The sequence below is a fragment of the Dermacentor silvarum genome, chromosome 3 (genome assembly GCF_013339745.2).
Source record: "Dermacentor silvarum isolate Dsil-2018 chromosome 3, BIME_Dsil_1.4, whole genome shotgun sequence".
In the NCBI taxonomy this organism is placed as follows: domain Eukaryota; kingdom Metazoa; phylum Arthropoda; class Arachnida; order Ixodida; family Ixodidae; genus Dermacentor; species Dermacentor silvarum.
Window position 1 is genome coordinate 109747209 of NC_051156.1, and position 17569 is coordinate 109764777.

Here is a 17569-nt window from a genome sequence, read left to right on the forward strand (position 1 = left end):
CGTTGACCAAAGACTTTTGTGGATTTGTGTGTGACAATATAGATTAAGTCAAGCTTTCTTTACCAATGCATAAAGAGCACTTTTCTCTCTTGGTTGCTTCTATTGAGCCAAATATGTGACAAAAATAGAGTAGGGGCAGCATTCAAGTTACGTTCCTTCAGATCTACACGCAACACTGATAATAAAGAGAAATACTTATTCAAGTAGTTTCAAGAGCTGATCTAACAATATTTCTACAACAGCCTTCGGCTTTCTTGCTTGGTTCTTAACAGAGACACCTGTTTATCACCGCTCTTTAAGCTACTTCAAGAAAACAGCAAACTTACATCGGCCGATTTTATCTCAGTGTACTTTTTTATAAATAACATTTTCTGATGAAGACTGGTAGGCATCCGGGGATCGTTTTAATGCTTAGGTTAGCACTTTGTCTGGTTTTCCTGCAGTGCTTGACGGTTACCGTATTATTGCCGAAATCTGTCACCTAGTGCGGCTTGTTGTGCAAACTGAGACATGAATGTCGGCGCGAATAAGCCTCGGAAATTATTTGGCCGGTAGCCCACTGCGGAGCAAAGTTCTGCAAATAACAGCTGCAATATCGGTCTAGCCTAGCACCCAACATGAAATCATAACACGACGACTGCATCACTCGGCAGCAAAAATGTTTGCTGCCAATGCGAAATCTGCCACAACGAGCTAAAAATTTCGAGAACATTATTCCAGAGCTGAATGTATTGAAGAATGTACTAAAAATTCACTTATTGTAAGCCTGTCTTCAAGATATTGAGGCAGACCGCGATTATACGCGTGAAATTTAGCAAGCTATAACGATCGATTGTATTTATAATATGATTTCTCAACATGCTTCCGTACACAGTGTCAAAGTGTGGCAAATGAAAGTGAAGAATCCATATAAGACGCGCTTTCGTAGACTACATAGCCTGTTTGATTAAATGATGCTCAAATTTACTAAAATGTGCATTTCTATTTCATCTTTCCCAGGAAAATTATTGTATATTATGAACATCAGAATTATGCTTCTCAGAACTGCAGTCGCAAAGCACGACATAGTACTTACTGCTGGCGTGCTTATTTAATTACCTATTTCTCATTTTAGACAGGTCACTGTCGAAGAGGATTGTGCCTTGGGACGCCGAGTTACGGAGGGATACAGCGAATCAAGAGGGATCTCAGATCCTCTATTACTTCCCGTCAGCGGAACAACAGTTATGCTGTCTACACACATTTGAACAGGACAGCTGGAGCAGCAAGTGCAGCTACCTTGAGACAGAGAATCGAACGAAGGAGGAGACAGATGTGGTTCGATTGTGAATGTGCTAGTCAAAAGGGATTATTCGGTGACATGAGTTCCTCATCCCGCTCTTTTGGCAGAGGGAGCCGCGGTAGAAGAGGGAAGCGACGTAAAGTAGGGTGCAGGATAATTTGCATGTTCCTTGTAAACCGATACAAGCACGACAAAAGCTGGGCCAGCCTCTTTGAAGCTCGCTCAAATTCTTTTGGAAGCGGTGGGATCGCCAACGCTGCGGCCACGTCCATAGGAAATGGAAGTTTCCATGAACTTACGGGGGGACTGACGGGTGGTCCCACGAGCAGACTAAACGCGTCTGGTATCAGTTCTACTTCTCACGTTAGCGGAATGCATGGTGCAGGTATGATAGGCAGTGGTGGGGTTAGAATCACTAATCACTTGGCCGCCGGATCTGGTGGCGTTAGTGTTAATAACGCTCCTACAAGCGACAGAGGCACGGGAGCTGGCGCTGGTGCTGCTGGAGGCAGCGGAACAATAGTGGGCATAGGTACTGCCAATGGCGCTGCGTCTAGAACCGTACTAGCAGGTACATCCGTTGGGAGCGTCAGTACTACTCTCAGTAGCGTTCCAATAGTAGGGAGCGAAGGAAACAAACCAGTGGGTGGCGATGCCAATGGCAGGCCTGCTTCAGTCAGTGGGAGACCTCCAGTTAGCAGTATGAATACAATCAACAACAGTGGCACCAGTGGTGTTGGAGTAGGAGGCATACCAGGCACTAGATCTACCGGAAACGTTGCTATTGCTGGAGGAAGCAGTACAATTGCTGGTATTAATAGCGCCGCAACTGGCGGAGCCCCAAGCAGCGTAGCTGCCGGCGGCCTCAGTGGCAGCAGCACTGCTGGGGCTACAGGTAGTACCAGCAATAACAGGAATACACTGGGCAGCACGGGTTTGTCCGGCAACAACATAGATGTCCGTGGTGGGGCCAGCGTGGAAAGTGGCGGTGGAGTAAGCAGCGGTGCCGTCGGTGTTGTTAGCAGTGGCTCCGGCAGAGTGGTAAACTCCGATAGCCTCACTGGTAGTCGATTGGGAATCGATAATGGTGGACTGACCACTGAGACTGTTCGTAATCATGGCTCAAACACCGTTACAGGAAGCGAAAGCTCGAGTGTTACAGCTGGCGGTACGGGTAGCACCAACAACGCAGGTCACGGTGTCGGCTCGTCTGGCAGTAGAATGGGCGTTGCTGTTAGCGGTGGACCAGCCTTTCCGGGTTCCGAAGGTGCCATGAATGCTATAGCTAGAGGAGGTGGCACAGGAATTCACGCAGTTGTCGGAAGCAATGGGAGAGGTATCGGTAATGGTGGTATGCCTAATGTTCATGGCGATGAACGAGGCACAAGTGCCAGTGGTTGGACTCCTAATGTCATTGGAATGGGTGGCAGCGCAACTCTCCATGGCAGTTCTACTGGTAATACTGGGATGACATCAATAAGCACCACATCATTGACTGCTGGCTCACCTGTCTCTGCCACTACCACCATTGAAAGTCGTCCTGGATTCACCATTGGCTCTGCTGGTGGTGCTTCCGGCGGTGTTACAGGAAGCTTGGGAGCAGGCGGTAGGAGTAACGGAGCCGCTGTAAGCAGCACGGGAATGAATACAGGCACAACCGGAAGCGGCACGGTTCTGAGTGGCATCAGCGGTGCATCTAATAGTACTTCAAGCAGCACAGCGCTCATTGAAGGCACTGGCGCTGGTGGCAATGACACAGGAATCGGCGTCCATGGTGTCGGAAGCGGTCCGATACGAACTGGTACCAACGGATTTTCTCGAGAAAGTGGTGTTCCCCCTAATTCCGGCACTGTAGTAGTCGGAGGAACAGCTGGAGCAGTTCCTAGTTCCGTTGATAGTAATAGAGTTCTTGGTACTGGCACAAGTGCGGCGAGCAGCATTGCGGGAGTACTCAGTGGTGGCATAACAAGCGGTAGCATTCTAACACCAGGTAATACTGCCAGTCCAACTGGCACAAGTACACCCAGCGTAGTTACTGGAAATGGCAGTCCTGGCAGTGAAGCAGTCGGCATTGCCTCTGTAGGCAATCGTGGTAATGGAATTATGAACACCGGCTTACCAGAGCGTAGTACTAGTATCCCAGTGAGAAACTCCGTAGGAAATGGCGCTGGTCCCAGTAATGTGGGTGTCGGCGGTGGTGGCAATGATACCAGCCATGTAACTACCACTAGCGGTGTTATGTCAGGTTCGACCGGCGAAGGAGCAACCAGTGCAGTTACTGGCCATGCCAGCGGTGCCAGCGAAAGAATCAGAATTGGATCTGTAGGCAATCCTGGTAGTGAAATTGGTAACTCCGGCTCATCAGGTGGGGGTGTGACTGTACGTCTTACAACCGGTTTTGAAAGTGGTGCTGGCCACGGCAATATGGCTATGGGTGGCACTGGTGGTCGAAACCATATTCCGGCCCCTACAGGAACAGCCGGCAGTAACGGGTTTGGAGCGGTTACAGGTGGTATATCTAACGGAAGCGCTGGTAGCCCCGGCGTTACCGCGCTCGCAGGAGGCGGAGCGAGCAGTGCCATAACAGGCCATGAAGGAGCGGGCGCTGGTTCTTCAAGCAATAGGGGGATTGCGGCACCTACTAACCGGTCGGACAGTGGAGGTGCAAACAGTACAGGGTTCGCTGGCGCTGGTCGAACTGCAACAGAAAATGAGGTAGGCGGTGGCGGAAGTAGCATGTTAGGAATGGCGAGCAGCGGGGTCTCTGGCTTAAGCACGCATCTTCCCAACCTTCGCGTTTCAGGAGGAAGTGAAACTGTCCGTGGAATTGGCAGCAACAGCGGCGTCGAAATCGGCACCGTCTCTGTAAGCACTAGCAATGCGAACGCAATTAACCCCGTGTCTGGCGCCAACTCTCTTCCTTCTGGCACTGATAACGTTGTGGTTGTCGGAGGGGAGAACGGCGCTTCCGTTGGTGCCACGAGCAGCAGTAGCAGCGTAGGGGTTGGCGCGGCTTCAGGTGTCACCACCAGCACCGGAACTCTTAGCGGTGGGTTATCTGGCATTATATCCAGGCCCTCCGGTGCCGCACTGGTGGGAACTGGTGGGGGTGAACCGAGCACATCTGTGAACGGCGCTGTTCGCGGAGGCGGTGTAGGAGCCGACGCAGGTTTCGTAGAGAGCGCTAGTGGAATCACTAACACTGCTTCTTCCGACGAGAGAACTCGCCGAATTCTTTCAACTGGCTTCCGAGAAGCTGGCATAGGCAGTGCCATAAATGCTGGTGGCCGAGAAGCGGGCGCACACGCTAGAGATAACGCGGCGCGTACGCTAACTAATGGCGATGGGTCAGGTAGCAGTTCTGGTCGTTTTGATATTATGGGCTCTGGAAGAAATGACGCCTCAAGCGGCACTTATGGCAGCGGCAATGGTGTTGGTATGGGGGGCGGCGCGCCCTTTAACAATGGCGCGTCATTCAGATTTGGCGGGCCATACGGTGGAACAGCGAGTAGTTTTGGTAACACAGGTGGCGGATTGAGTGGCGGAACATGGAACGCGCTAAGTGGGGCCTATAATGGCATTGGTATGGGCTATGGAAGCAGTCGATTCCCAGGAGGTTTTGGCAGTATGGCAGGCATGCAACCTTATGGTGGAAGAAACTTTGGCATGAGTGGTGTAAATCCCGGACGTCTACCACCTCGCAGGGACATTGAATTATACGAAGATGATATCTTTTTTCAAGACTAATAAAATTGTTGTGATAGCTGGTGATAAAGAAGGCGTATTGCTATCAGAGTGTATACGCATAAAAATATCGAGAAAACACTTACCTTTTTAGATACTCTGTCCTCTGTCACATATGAGTGCTGCTGTAGTGATCCGCTCCTATAGTGTCCGGTAGCCGAAATAGTGCACATGAACTAAATTCCATTTGATACAAAAATACCTAGGTATTGAAAAGATTCCAAGTTTGGCAGAACTACGTCTTTGAAATGCGACTAATGAATTATTTCATAATGTAATTCAGGGTGTAAGTGACTTTCTTTATTGTAAGTTACTATCTTTACATACTGACGGAACAATACAATTCGGTGGAACCCATCTCACGATGACTGTCGGCAGAAATGTGTTTAGTGTGGAATCTACACAGCGCCTCAACTTATTGCTACCGTCAAAACGAGTTATGTATCAGGCGTGTACTGCAGCGGGACTCCTCTTTTGTGCTTTCCTACACACTAAGGAAAATTGCACCCTTAAGGATGTTTTTTCGTGTCGATAGCTCACCCCCTTACATCTTTAGAAATGGGTGTTTAGAGAACTAACACACCCTTATGAAAGGTGGTGGAGTTGGAATTACACGCTTTTCACCAATGGGTGTCAAGACAGAGTTACCTCCTTACCAACGAATGAGTGTTCTGCCATAATTGCACCCCAGGTTTATGAAGGTTCTCTTTACAGGCATAACACCCTTTTTACCTAAGGGTGTATTATGCAGCATTAAACCTATTTATATAGGTTGTGTTTGCATGCATCAGGCATAAAATAACCATGCATTTACGCGCAGTTGACATGAGTGGTGCAAATATCGCATGACATATGTCAAATTTATGGAGGACGGTCCTCGGATAGCGTGCGACTGCAATAGTATAGCGCAAGGAAACAGAATTATTCAACCTAGAATAAACAAGCGAAAGTTCTCTTTCGAATGTATGCATACTGCATAGACATACAAAGATAACCTAGAGAACCTTCAAGGAGGTAAATATTTATTTCTCTCCGTTATAAAATCGTAAATAAATACACAGCGATATAAATACAGTCAAACTGCCTTCAGAACGGGCACTGAGACAGTCACATGGGATGAACTTGTGAGCCTACAAGAAATGCTAAAGTAGGGCAGTTTGGTTTCAAAACGACAATAGTATTAGAAGGAATTCAAAGACCATGGTGCTTCAGCACAGATGTGAAACAACGTTCAATAAAGCCTTATACATGCATGCTAAAATGTCCTTCATAGCGAGCAATGAAACTACGTGCAGCGAACTTTGGTTTGGATACATCGACGACAAGGAAAAGTTTTTCAAAAACACAGCAAAGGCTGTGTGCTACTTTGTCGTAAGTTATGTCAAACAGCCAATATGCAGCCATGACGGTCGTCACTCCTTCTGTGTCAATCATGCGAAGTAGTCGGTGCTTCTCAATTGAAATAAATAAATCGTCCGCTTCTTCAATGCTCTCTCCCGTTAAGGTCACGCATGGTGTACATTGTGCCTCCAAACACTGCGTAAACGGTAATAAACGCTTTTTCAATGCTCTCTCCCGTGAAAGTTACGCATGGTGTACAGGGTGCCTCCAAACACTGCGTAAACGGTCAACGTTATCCCATCACAAAATTTCAGCAGAAAGATCCTGCATGCTTCACAATCTCTCCCGATGCATACAGGCACAAAATAACGTTTTCTGAATGGCCATAATACCAACACAACATATTTGAGAAAACCAAGCATAAATGAAAATATCATGTGCAACAATGATAACTGACATGACTGAATTACTATCAGAGACTAGGCATTGCTGCCAGCTGCCATTACTTAGACAACTGACAGTTTGTGACAATCTGAAAAGAATAAATACAAAAAGCTCGTTTGCGTGCACAACCTCGTACAACCGCTTAAAGGGTCCCTGAAACGGGTCGGACAAAATTTGTAGACGCGTAATGTACGACTAAGTAAAACATTCGCGTAAAAAAATTACAGCATTCGAATTGTGAATGCGAATGGTGAAGCGTATTATATTAGGAGAGCTAAGGACGATTACAAGATACCCTGCTACCTAGCCACGCTTTTTCTCCTCAACTCGTTTGCCGAGTGATCGGAGCTGAGCTCCGCCTTCACTGGCTCTACGTCATGATGTGACGTCGAGCCGTCTATTTCCAGTGGTCTTAGTGCCCGTGTGCTTCGCACACTAGCTCCAAGAGCTGGTGCCTACACTATTCTGCCACCACGTTGTGCCAACACTATTTAAAGTGCACAGTTTCAAATCCTTAAGCGCATTGACGCATGTGGTTGTAAGTCATTTTTCTGAAAAAAGCGCGTCATAATTAGGAACAAAGGTTGTACATGGCATCATTGAGACTCTCCACAAAAGAAAAACCGTGAATTTGGCATTTCTGTTTCGTCTGTCCACTAGTTGACAGCAAAATCCGTCATGAAGATTTGACTTGGGACCCTGAAACGACTTTGACGATATTGTACAACAGTACTGAGTTGTCAGGGTATGTCCTTCTGCTCATTATTTGACGCATCTAAGTGCTTCGCGTATCGTGTGTAATTTATCGGACTGCCGCTATCCGATCGACGCCAGCATTTACGCGTTTGTCGCCGTCACTTCATGCCGAAGGATTCCTACCACAATAGAATTTAGCGTGTCTGGTATTCGAGTAAACGCAAGCGCAAGTCGACGGGGCGTTTTACGGGATGAGCGGCGGCGCAAAAGTGAACTACCTGTACGGTACAACCACGTGGTGGCACAAGGCTCAACGAAACACAGAGCAAGTGTATTTTATTCTGCTGGTATAAATTTTCGTCAGGAGTGTAATCTTGAACACGTCGTTTTAAATGTTTAAGATGATTTACATTTGGTTACAGCAATGTTAGCTCTGTGTTTGGCTGGTTAATCCTTCGCTGGGGGTAGACGGGCAGGCGGCTAGTTGAGAGGTCACGCCAAACAATGTTTAAAGAGCATGCCTTTGTCACATTTGTCAGTGCATTGTCAGTTATGTGGCTGTATGCTCTTTCTGAAAGTAACATAATAATCAGAATTATAGACCAAGGCATCTGAAATCATCAACGTCCTCCACAGAACAAAGCATGAGTTTTGCATTTGTTTGTTCCATCACTGCCTGAAGGCGAAGTCAGTCTGTGAGAAATTTGGCTTAAATATGATGTTGCACACGCAGGACATAGGCTTTTTGAATTTATTCCTTGCACATAGCAATAAACTTTCAGCTGTTAGATCAGCACTTGTCCTGCGTGCTTTTGTTTTCCATGGTCATCCCTTTTGTGCGACCATCATACTGAATTTGAACAGGCTGAATTTTACACCCTACAGCTTAGATTCGTGGCTTATGTATTATCAGTGAACCTTTAGGTTAGTGGATACCTAATTCACTAAGTGCCCTTGAAGAGCCAATAAATGCTATTACAAGGCCAATAGAGTCAAGGTTTAACTATAATATGTCTCAAATATAACCAATGCCAATAACATTGAAGAAAGTCAAGCATTTGACTATGTAACATTATACTATAGAGGAAGTGACTGAAAAATTTAGCATCTTCTACATTTCTAAGTACACAGTATGTGTATTCTTGCAAAATACATCCATGTCTTTTTAAGTTACCAGTGAAACAAAAATTGCATCACATGCCTTGAGTCCATGCAGAAGCTTTGCGATCAGCATAACAATGCGCGCTGTTACGATATCTGCAATAGAAATGAAAACAATACCTTGTTACCTTGAATTTCAGATGTTCAATATCTATTCCCACACAAAAATAATGCATTCACAGTATATAGGAGCAATTCAATGCTGCATAGTCACTTTTAATGAAAGTGCTTTCTTGCAAGTTGCACATGTGTGCCTTTGTTGCTTTTAAGAGCTTTATGTGGTATGTAGCTGAGTATTAGGGCAAATGCATAGACTGATTAAGTGAAGAAAAAAACTGACTGCATATATCAAATTGAAGACATTGCGCATTTTTATTTAAAGACAAGCGAGGAATTAAAAGACCAAAAATGTGAGGTTGATTTGTCCCCTTCGAGTGCATTTACATGAAACCAACAGATATGAAGGAAAGCATATGGAAAATTGTTGTAGTTTTAACTGAAGTGTACAAATGAAAGCGTAATAACAAAGTGGACGAGAAAACAACTTCAGCCATTGGGAGTCTAACTCACTACCTCCGCATTAGGCGTGCGTTGCACTACCTATTCCGTATGGTGGCGGTTGTTCCCACGTGCAAGTATGTGGACATGGGAATACTACTGAGAACTAAGGCCTTTTTGTATTTGAGCACCATTTCTGCAGTTTACTCATCTAATCACGGAAGAAGGCAAGTGGACAATTTTTGACATGGCAATAGTTTCCATATTTCCTTAACTGCAGAGGTAATTATGAACCAATTCCTTAATTCCAGTGTTGTAAGCTTAGGCGAATCTTAGCAAGAGAAATTTAGTTTTGCTGTTCTTGGACACAATATGAAAACAAAGCACAGCCTCAGACAAATGCTAAATTTGCAAGAGGGCTCTCTTGAAATGCAACAGGAATGAGGGCCCGTTCCATGTTCTTCTTTTCGTGTTGGACCATACTGAACTTCCAACTCTTGCTCAGTCCGACTGGTATAATTCGCAATTTCCACACCAAGACGCGCTTAGACCTGAAATCAGCACATAGAGCAGCCATCCATAACGTACGTTTCTTGCGCCTTGCCTCACACAATTTGCTGTCCACATCCAGTAGAGGCATCACGTGTTTTTCTTGGCACCCAAGGCATCACTTAGGGCTAGACTGATCATCTGCTGGGACCCTTGCTGTATCGCTTTCATTCCATCTTTCTTGATTAGAAATTGAAATCCTGAAGAAACTAAGAATGAAGAAGCGCCATATATGTATATATATATATATATTAGCGCTTATACAGTAAAGCAAGCACCAATAGAGATGTTGACAATGAAAGAAATGCAGATATTGCACAGACATAAAAAGAAAACATTTACCATATAAGTATTCCGAAGTAGAGACGCACTTCTGACAACCAAGCACACTGAGGAATGTATCAGTACCCATTTCAGCAACACCATTGGTGCAGCCAGGAGGACTGGCTGCACCAATGGTGTTGGGCGGTTGAAATGGGGGGTTGGACGGTTGAAACCCCCACCCCCCACGAAATTTTCTGACGAAACCCCCCCCCCCCCTTCCTTTTCATGGTCAAGGTTGTCCGAGTAATTCACCTAGATAAACATAATTTTGTAGCTACAGCCTTACTGTGCTCAAAACAGCAATATTGATAAGCTGTATTTAAATATAAATGTTATCAGACTTTTCTGAAAATATTTAACTTATTTTGAAGAAAACATCTCAAATGATAAAAAAGCAAGTAAAACATTCAATGCTTAACACAAAAGAAAGCAATTCCCGCAATGGTACACTATGTATCGAATTAAAAAACTTAGACTTATGTAACCGCATCCACAGGCATCTGTTAATTTTGGGTACCGAGCGACAAGTTCACGGCCCACTCTTTATAGAACCGTCTAGATGGGTACCTGCAGTAATTACAATTTTTAGACACCATCTCAGTACATGGCAAGAAACAAAATTAAAAATGCAAAGTTACTGTGATGGCCTGCTCACTATGTATGTCTCATCCTTTTATGAAAGAGGTTATCTACAATTCTTGTGGTCACAAAGGAGTCAACTGGCTTGGCCCCTATAGAAGAAGCCTGAAGGAACCCAAGGTCAGGGAGCACAAATGAAACTGCACCATCGTTTTCTTCGCTGCACATAAAAAGCAAGGGGAGGGCACCCTAAAAAATGCAAATATGAGTGAACTGCCCGTAATGAATATACAAAGCCTAATCGGTTTTCAAGCGGCCAAAAGGAGCATTCTATTTTCTTTGTCACGGACTTAATACCTTAACAATTTTTTTCCGACTCTAGCTGTACTTTTATTCATCAATGGGAGCAGAGCGTAATACAATACAATACAGATTTATTTCCAGAAATACAAGATTTCCGGTGGACATCATAGGCTAAAAGCTGTTGGTAAACAGCTTGACTAGGCCTATGGTCCTTTACAAGGCATACATGGTGGTTACATCAAAAATAGTAAGATTGTTAGACACTCAAAATAAATAAATTACATAAATGCATAGAAACAAGACAGAAAAATTAATAAGAGAAAATATATTTGATACATCTGAAAAAGAAATATATGTGTGTAAGGGTTACAAATTGGTAATACAAATGGGCTCTGATAAACAATCAATGATCACATGTTTACAAAATGCTTTCGAAGTTCTTTGGATGAGGAAATATATGTACCTTCATATTTATTTAATATAGATGGTAAGTTATGTTGTAATGACTGTAGGCTATATTTATTTCGAAACCAGGGCACATGCCACGTGTCGCTATTTCTCGTATTGGCAGAAATTAATTTAGGTGTCAATGATGCAGCAGACACCAAGAAATTTTTGAAAGCAGTATTTGAAAAGTAAAAAGAATTTAGAAGCCGAAAAGTGTATAGGTGTTCTACTTTAATAATTTTATGTTTTAGAAAAGCTGGCCGCGTTGTGTCCAGAAAACCCATGTTGTCAATGTGCCGAATCACCTTCTTTTGCAAAGAAAAGATTTTCATAATGTTCGTCTTTCCTGTGGTCGCCCACACTAAGCTACAATAATTTAAATGTGAAAAAAATAAGGCATAATAAATGTTTAGTTTTGCTTTGGGTGGAAGAAGGCATCGACATCGAGACAAAACACCTGCGATTGCAGACAATTTCTTGCAGATATTTTCAGTGTGTTTATCCCAGGTAAGGTGCGAAGAAAAAGTAACGCCTAATATTTTATGTTCATCAACAATTTGCAGTTCTTTACCAGCACACACTAGAGTTTGATTACTACTAAGAGCTTTATTTCTTGCGCGAAATAGCATTACTTTAGTTTTAGTAGGAGTTATTTTTAGGCAATTAGTGATTGACCATTCAGATAGCTTAGTTAATAGATCGTTACATTTTTCTATTAATATCTGTGAATTGGGACCAGAAATAAGAAGAGTAGTGTCATCGGCATATATGATAAATTTTACAGTTGTATCAATTTTAATAATGTCGTTAACGTAGACATTAAAAAGTATAGGACCTAATACACTTCCTTGTGGCACGCCGTTTAATAAAGGAAGGAAAGAAGACTTCTCGTGGTTTATGCAAACTGATTGTTTCCGATCACTAAGGTAGGACTCGAATAATGTTAATGGAGTACCTCTAACGCCGTTCTGTGATAATTTCCATAGCAAAATTTTATGACTTATACTATCGAAAGCCTTGCTGAAGTCGATGAATAGTGCCAAAGTGAAGAAATTTCTTTCTATGTTTTTTAGTACATGTTCCTTAAGAGTGAGCAAAGCAGTTTCCGTTGACCTGCCTTTACAAAAGCCGAACTGAGCACAAGATATAACGTTTTGTCTGTCGAAAAAATTTGACACGCGGGAAAAAATAATCTTTTCTAATCCTTTGGAAAACACTGGTATGATTGAGATGGGTCGGTAATTTGATACATCATTTCTGTTGCCTCCTTTAAAAAGTACAGTTACCCTACTCATTTTCATTTTCTCTGGGAACACCCCAGACTGTAAAGCTAGATTAAATATATGCGTTAAAGCTGGAGTGATGTATTCTAAAACATACTTTATAGGTTTTATTTGTATATCATCAATGTCAAGAGCTTTACTATTTTTAAGGTTCATAAAAATGCAAAATACCTCGGATTCACTTGTGGGATTTAAAAATAGACTGTTCGAAGTGGAAAGAAATGATGACGTATAGGGCGGAGTTTGCTCCGTTTGCTGTGGCACGGTTATACTTGCAAAGTACTTATTGAAATGATTTGCGAGCGCTAAACCTGATATTTCATTGTTATTGCAGATTATCTTGTCCGGTGAGGTAGAATGCTTTTTGCGACCAAGAACATTATTGATAATGCTCCACAAGGTATCAGAATGTTTACTCGTGGCGTCTGCAAACAGACGCTCATGATAAGCATTCTTAGCACGTCTAAGTTCCGTATTTAACTTGTTTCTGTACCTTTTGAATAGTGTCAGTGCCTCAGGCACGCGTGTAGTAAGAAATCTATGGTACAGTTTATCTTTGTGTTTTATTTTTTTAAAAAAGTTCCTGCGTAATCCAAGGTTTTCTTATCTTTTTGGTTTGCGTAATCTTTTTGAAAGGGAAATGTGTGCTGTAAATTTGTAGAAACGCAGAAAGAAACTTGGAATACGCGGCATTTGCATCGCTTATTTCGTATAGGAAAGACCAGTCGTAATTGCAAACGTCATGTTTAAAAAGTTCCATATTTCTATCAGACATATCTTGTATTGTAAACACGTTTGTCTCAGAACTACTTTTTTTCACATTGATACGATATGTCATAAACACAGGGCAGTGATCACTGACGTCCGACGTTACTGTTCCAGCATGCTCTACAACAGTGCCAATATTCGTGATAAGAATGTCAAGACATGTAGACGAAGACATCGTAACACGAGTTGGTGTACTAATTAGATTAACAAAACCCGCACAGCTAAGTCTATTAGTAAATTCTAATGTGGCAGCTGTATTTTCAAGAAAATTAATGTTAGTGTCTCCCCCGCAGACAAGCCGAAATTCGTTAGCAGCAACATATTCCAGTAAATTATCAAAAAAATTCAGAAAGCCATAAATATTTCCATTTGGCGGGCGATATACGACCGAAATTATATCGGATAAGTGTTTAAGCGTTAAAATTTCATAGTCGTATGTTGTTGCACAAAATTCTGATACATATTCGCATTTCCATCCCGACGCGACATAGATTGCCACACCCCCTCCTCGCCTGTCAGTTCGATTTAAAACGCAATCAGCATAGCCATCAAGGTACAGCCGAGCACTGCTGTCATGATACCATGTTTCGGTTAGCATAATGATATCGAACTTGAAAGAGAACAGATTAAAAAAATTACTAATTATTTCTTGTTTATTGGCTGCAGATCGAGCATTCAAGTGCAGAACGGAAATGCTGGAGTTTCGTTGTAACTGCAAACGATGCGGTAAGATGAAATCATGATATTCCATGGCCATCTTTAGCGAGTGTTCCCAGTAGCGCCAGAAACAGCAGACCTAATCCTAGCAAGGTCACGCTCTTCCGATATTTGCACAGCATCAGAGCTATCATTTTCCCTTGCATAGATCTTTCCGTTGCTGGTCCACACAGATTTCCATTTATGTTCATATTTCCTTTTCACTGCCATGCCAAGCAGCCTCTTTAGCGCCGGGCACAAGTGTTCGTTTACGTACACGGGGCACGTGGATTCTAATCCTAGGTCTCTGTTCGCGATTCTTGTTTTCTTTGCTTTTTTCAAGGCGGCGTCGCGTTTGGCTCTAGATTTAAATTGAACAACAATGTTTGTTTTATCCGGGTTGCGAGTTGGAACACGGTGACAACACTCAATGTCAGATGAACTGATAGGCTCATGGATTGCATTACCGATATCAGACAAAATAATAGCAAGGTCCTCATTTTCTTTCTTTACAACACCCTGTATTTCCAGATTAGCATTTCGTGAGTACTGCTCCGAATGTGTGAGTCGTCTTTCAAGTTCTGCTGCTTTTTTTTTCCAGTGCAGCACATTTAGCGCGTAGTTCGTCATTTTCGTTTGCCTGAGTTGCATTCTTTGAGAGCTCAGAATTCAGCCTTTGCTTCATTTCTTCGATTGACTCATGCAAAAAGTCAATGCTTTTACTCATTTGGCGCTGCTCATTGCGCACCTCCCGGATTTCATTCCTGAGGTCACGTTCCGATGCATCTTTGAAAGCTTTGAATTCTTGTCTAATTTCTTTGAGCAATTCAGTCCTTATCTCTTCCTTTAGCTTTGCGAGTTCCTTAGCCATATCGGTAATGCTACTATACAGCAGCCAGGTGCACGAATCAAGCAAATACAAACTCAAACTTCAAACAAACTCAAACTTGGCATTGGCGACGATACTGTATAAATGCAAATGTAAATGTATATGTACAATGGGCACTAACCTGTAGTAAACAAGCAGTAACCTTTAGTTGAGCGCCGCACAGCGTCGTCACCAATGCCAAGTGAAAGGACGGGTGGCTGGCAGCCTTCTTTTATACCAAAGGCGGTATCGCAAGATGCCGAGAGATTGCCTAGAACTGATGATGGGCCCCACGCCTCCTGGTGGCAGCCAGTCCAAAACTACGTCCTTCCGGGCTTTCGCTGTCTACGGCGATGTACCTGACGAAGATCGATTCTTCCCAAAACGTCGGAAATGCCCAGCTCCGGCAATCTGTAGTAAACAAGCAGTAACCTTTAGTTGAGCGCCGCACAGCGTCGTCACCAATGCCAAGTGAAAGGACGGGTGGCTGGCAGCCTTCTTTTATACCAAAGGCGGTATCGCAAGATGCCGAGAGATTGCCTAGAACTGATGATGGGCCCCACGCCTCCTGGTGGCAGCCAGTCCAAAACTACGCCTTCCGGGCTTTCGCTGTCTACGGCGATGTACCTGACGAAGATCGATTCTTCCCAAAACGTCGGAAATGCCCAGCTCCGGCAATCTGTAGTAAACAAGCAGTAACCTTTAGTTGAGCGCCGCACAGCGTCGTCACCAATGCCAAGTGACGGTGTTGGTAGTGTTGGTAGTATTAGAGCAGAAAGTTGGCTGGAAGTTATGAAGCTCCAAAAGTTAAGGACCACACAACAAGCAATGTAACAGGATGTTAAGCGTAACCTTCAGAAACAGGAAGTCAGCATTGTTGATTGGAGAACAAACGAAGGTATCTGTTCTACAGCTAGTTCTAATGTAATTTATAGTTATGTTCTAGTTAACAATAAAACTTAGGAATGGAGCTGGGCGCACCGTGTAATACGTAAACCGGATAATCAGTGGTCTATTACGAGTTACTGGAAGGGTACCATGCAGATGGAAGTACAGTAGAGTACAGCAGAGAATCAAGTGGTGTAATAAAATATGCAAATTTCCAAGCATGAGAAAGGGTCAGGCGGCGCAAGACATGGGTAATTCGAGATCGCTGGGGTAAGCATTCCTCCTGCAGAGGAAATAAAGCTGCTGGTAATGATTGTTAATTATTCATGCCTTGTAGCAATTGTGATGGGCAGCTCAAAGCAGCTTGCCGCATCTGTTGTGCCTGATGTGCTACCCTTCAATAAAAAAATGTATTGTCTGATGTAATCACATAAAATGACAAGTCATAGGGGATAATATAATAAATAGCCATGAAATAATGTTCTAAAAATGGTGTTGCACAAAGCTAAATTACTGTTTTGTGTCAAATCCTTTAGAGCCCTGTCCGAGCACCTATAGCTCTTATCCAGACATTTGTGAGCAGATGCGGCAAATGATGACTGTTTTTAAAGCATGATTACACCTGTTAATGAGAGCTAAAAGGAAGAAATGAAATTTATGAAGACAACAGGAAAGAGCGACGTTTAGTGCACCTCCAGATTGTGTATGTGTCACTGACCTCTTCACTCCAGCTGTAATGTGTTTTCAAAACGCGCAAATAGCCCTTATCTGGTGTTGCATCATTTACGAGGACATCAACGTATTCGTTGAATTCCTTCTCCAGCACCTGTCATATGTACCAGAACAAGCAAAGATAATACAACATGGACTGAGCAGCTTAAGCTTATATCACTTTGACATGTAATATACAACACAGAGGTGGCAGATTTCTGCTGGTATACGATGCAATGAATTTTTTAGGATTGCTCACATCTTACGAGGGCGCATACGCTCCCTAAAGGAACTAAACAAATACAGTAACAATGCTCAATCGCTAATAAGAAAAACCAAACTGTTGAACAGAAACAGTAGCAATTGGCGAATCTCAAGTTAATAACTCTATTTGCTTCGTAAAGATTGGTTCATGCAAGGCACCATCATAACCCACACGTATTTTGAAGCAATGTCCTAAACATGTAAAATTACAAGGAGAGGTGCAAGTGCAACTCTCCTCGCTGGTACCATCTCCTTTTCAAGTACAAAGAGAGGTCCAAGTGCAGCAAGTAAAATGGATGAACTTTACGGCAATAAAGTTTTTCTTGCATTTTACGTAAGAAACTGAGAAAATGTACGTGCTAACACAACTGTACCAATGGTGGGACTCGACTACACGTGGACTCAGCAAAACAGCCAAGTCACCACCCCTAACAAGACTCTCAGGCAAAACAAGGCTGGGAATAGAGACTAAGGCTGGGAATAGAGAAGTAGTGCCGGCATGCGATGACCATGCGTGCCTGAGCGCGTCCTAAGTGATGAGCCACGGAAATTTTCACGTCAATCGCACACCATGGCGGTGGTCGAACGAACTCTTCTCGTTCAGGAAAGTAGACTCGGACACGGAACTATAAGAGCGCGAAAACACACGCCACAGTAAGCTGACACAAACGCAGCGCTAAATTAAAACTGCATATATTTATTGCAGGAATACCAATGTCTGCC

At 43.4% G+C, this 17569-nt stretch overlaps 1 protein-coding gene across 1 annotated transcript in view; it reads left to right on the forward strand.

Moving 5' to 3' along the window:
* The window catches only part of LOC125943935 (uncharacterized PE-PGRS family protein PE_PGRS54-like), a 91780-nt gene that overhangs the window by 27156 nt on the left and 47055 nt on the right, over window positions 1-17569 (forward strand). The window contains exon 5 of the mRNA XM_049663519.1: window positions 1115-3647. Coding sequence (XP_049519476.1) covers window positions 1115-3647 — 2533 coding nt within the window. The remainder of the gene's footprint in view (window positions 1-1114; window positions 3648-17569) is intronic.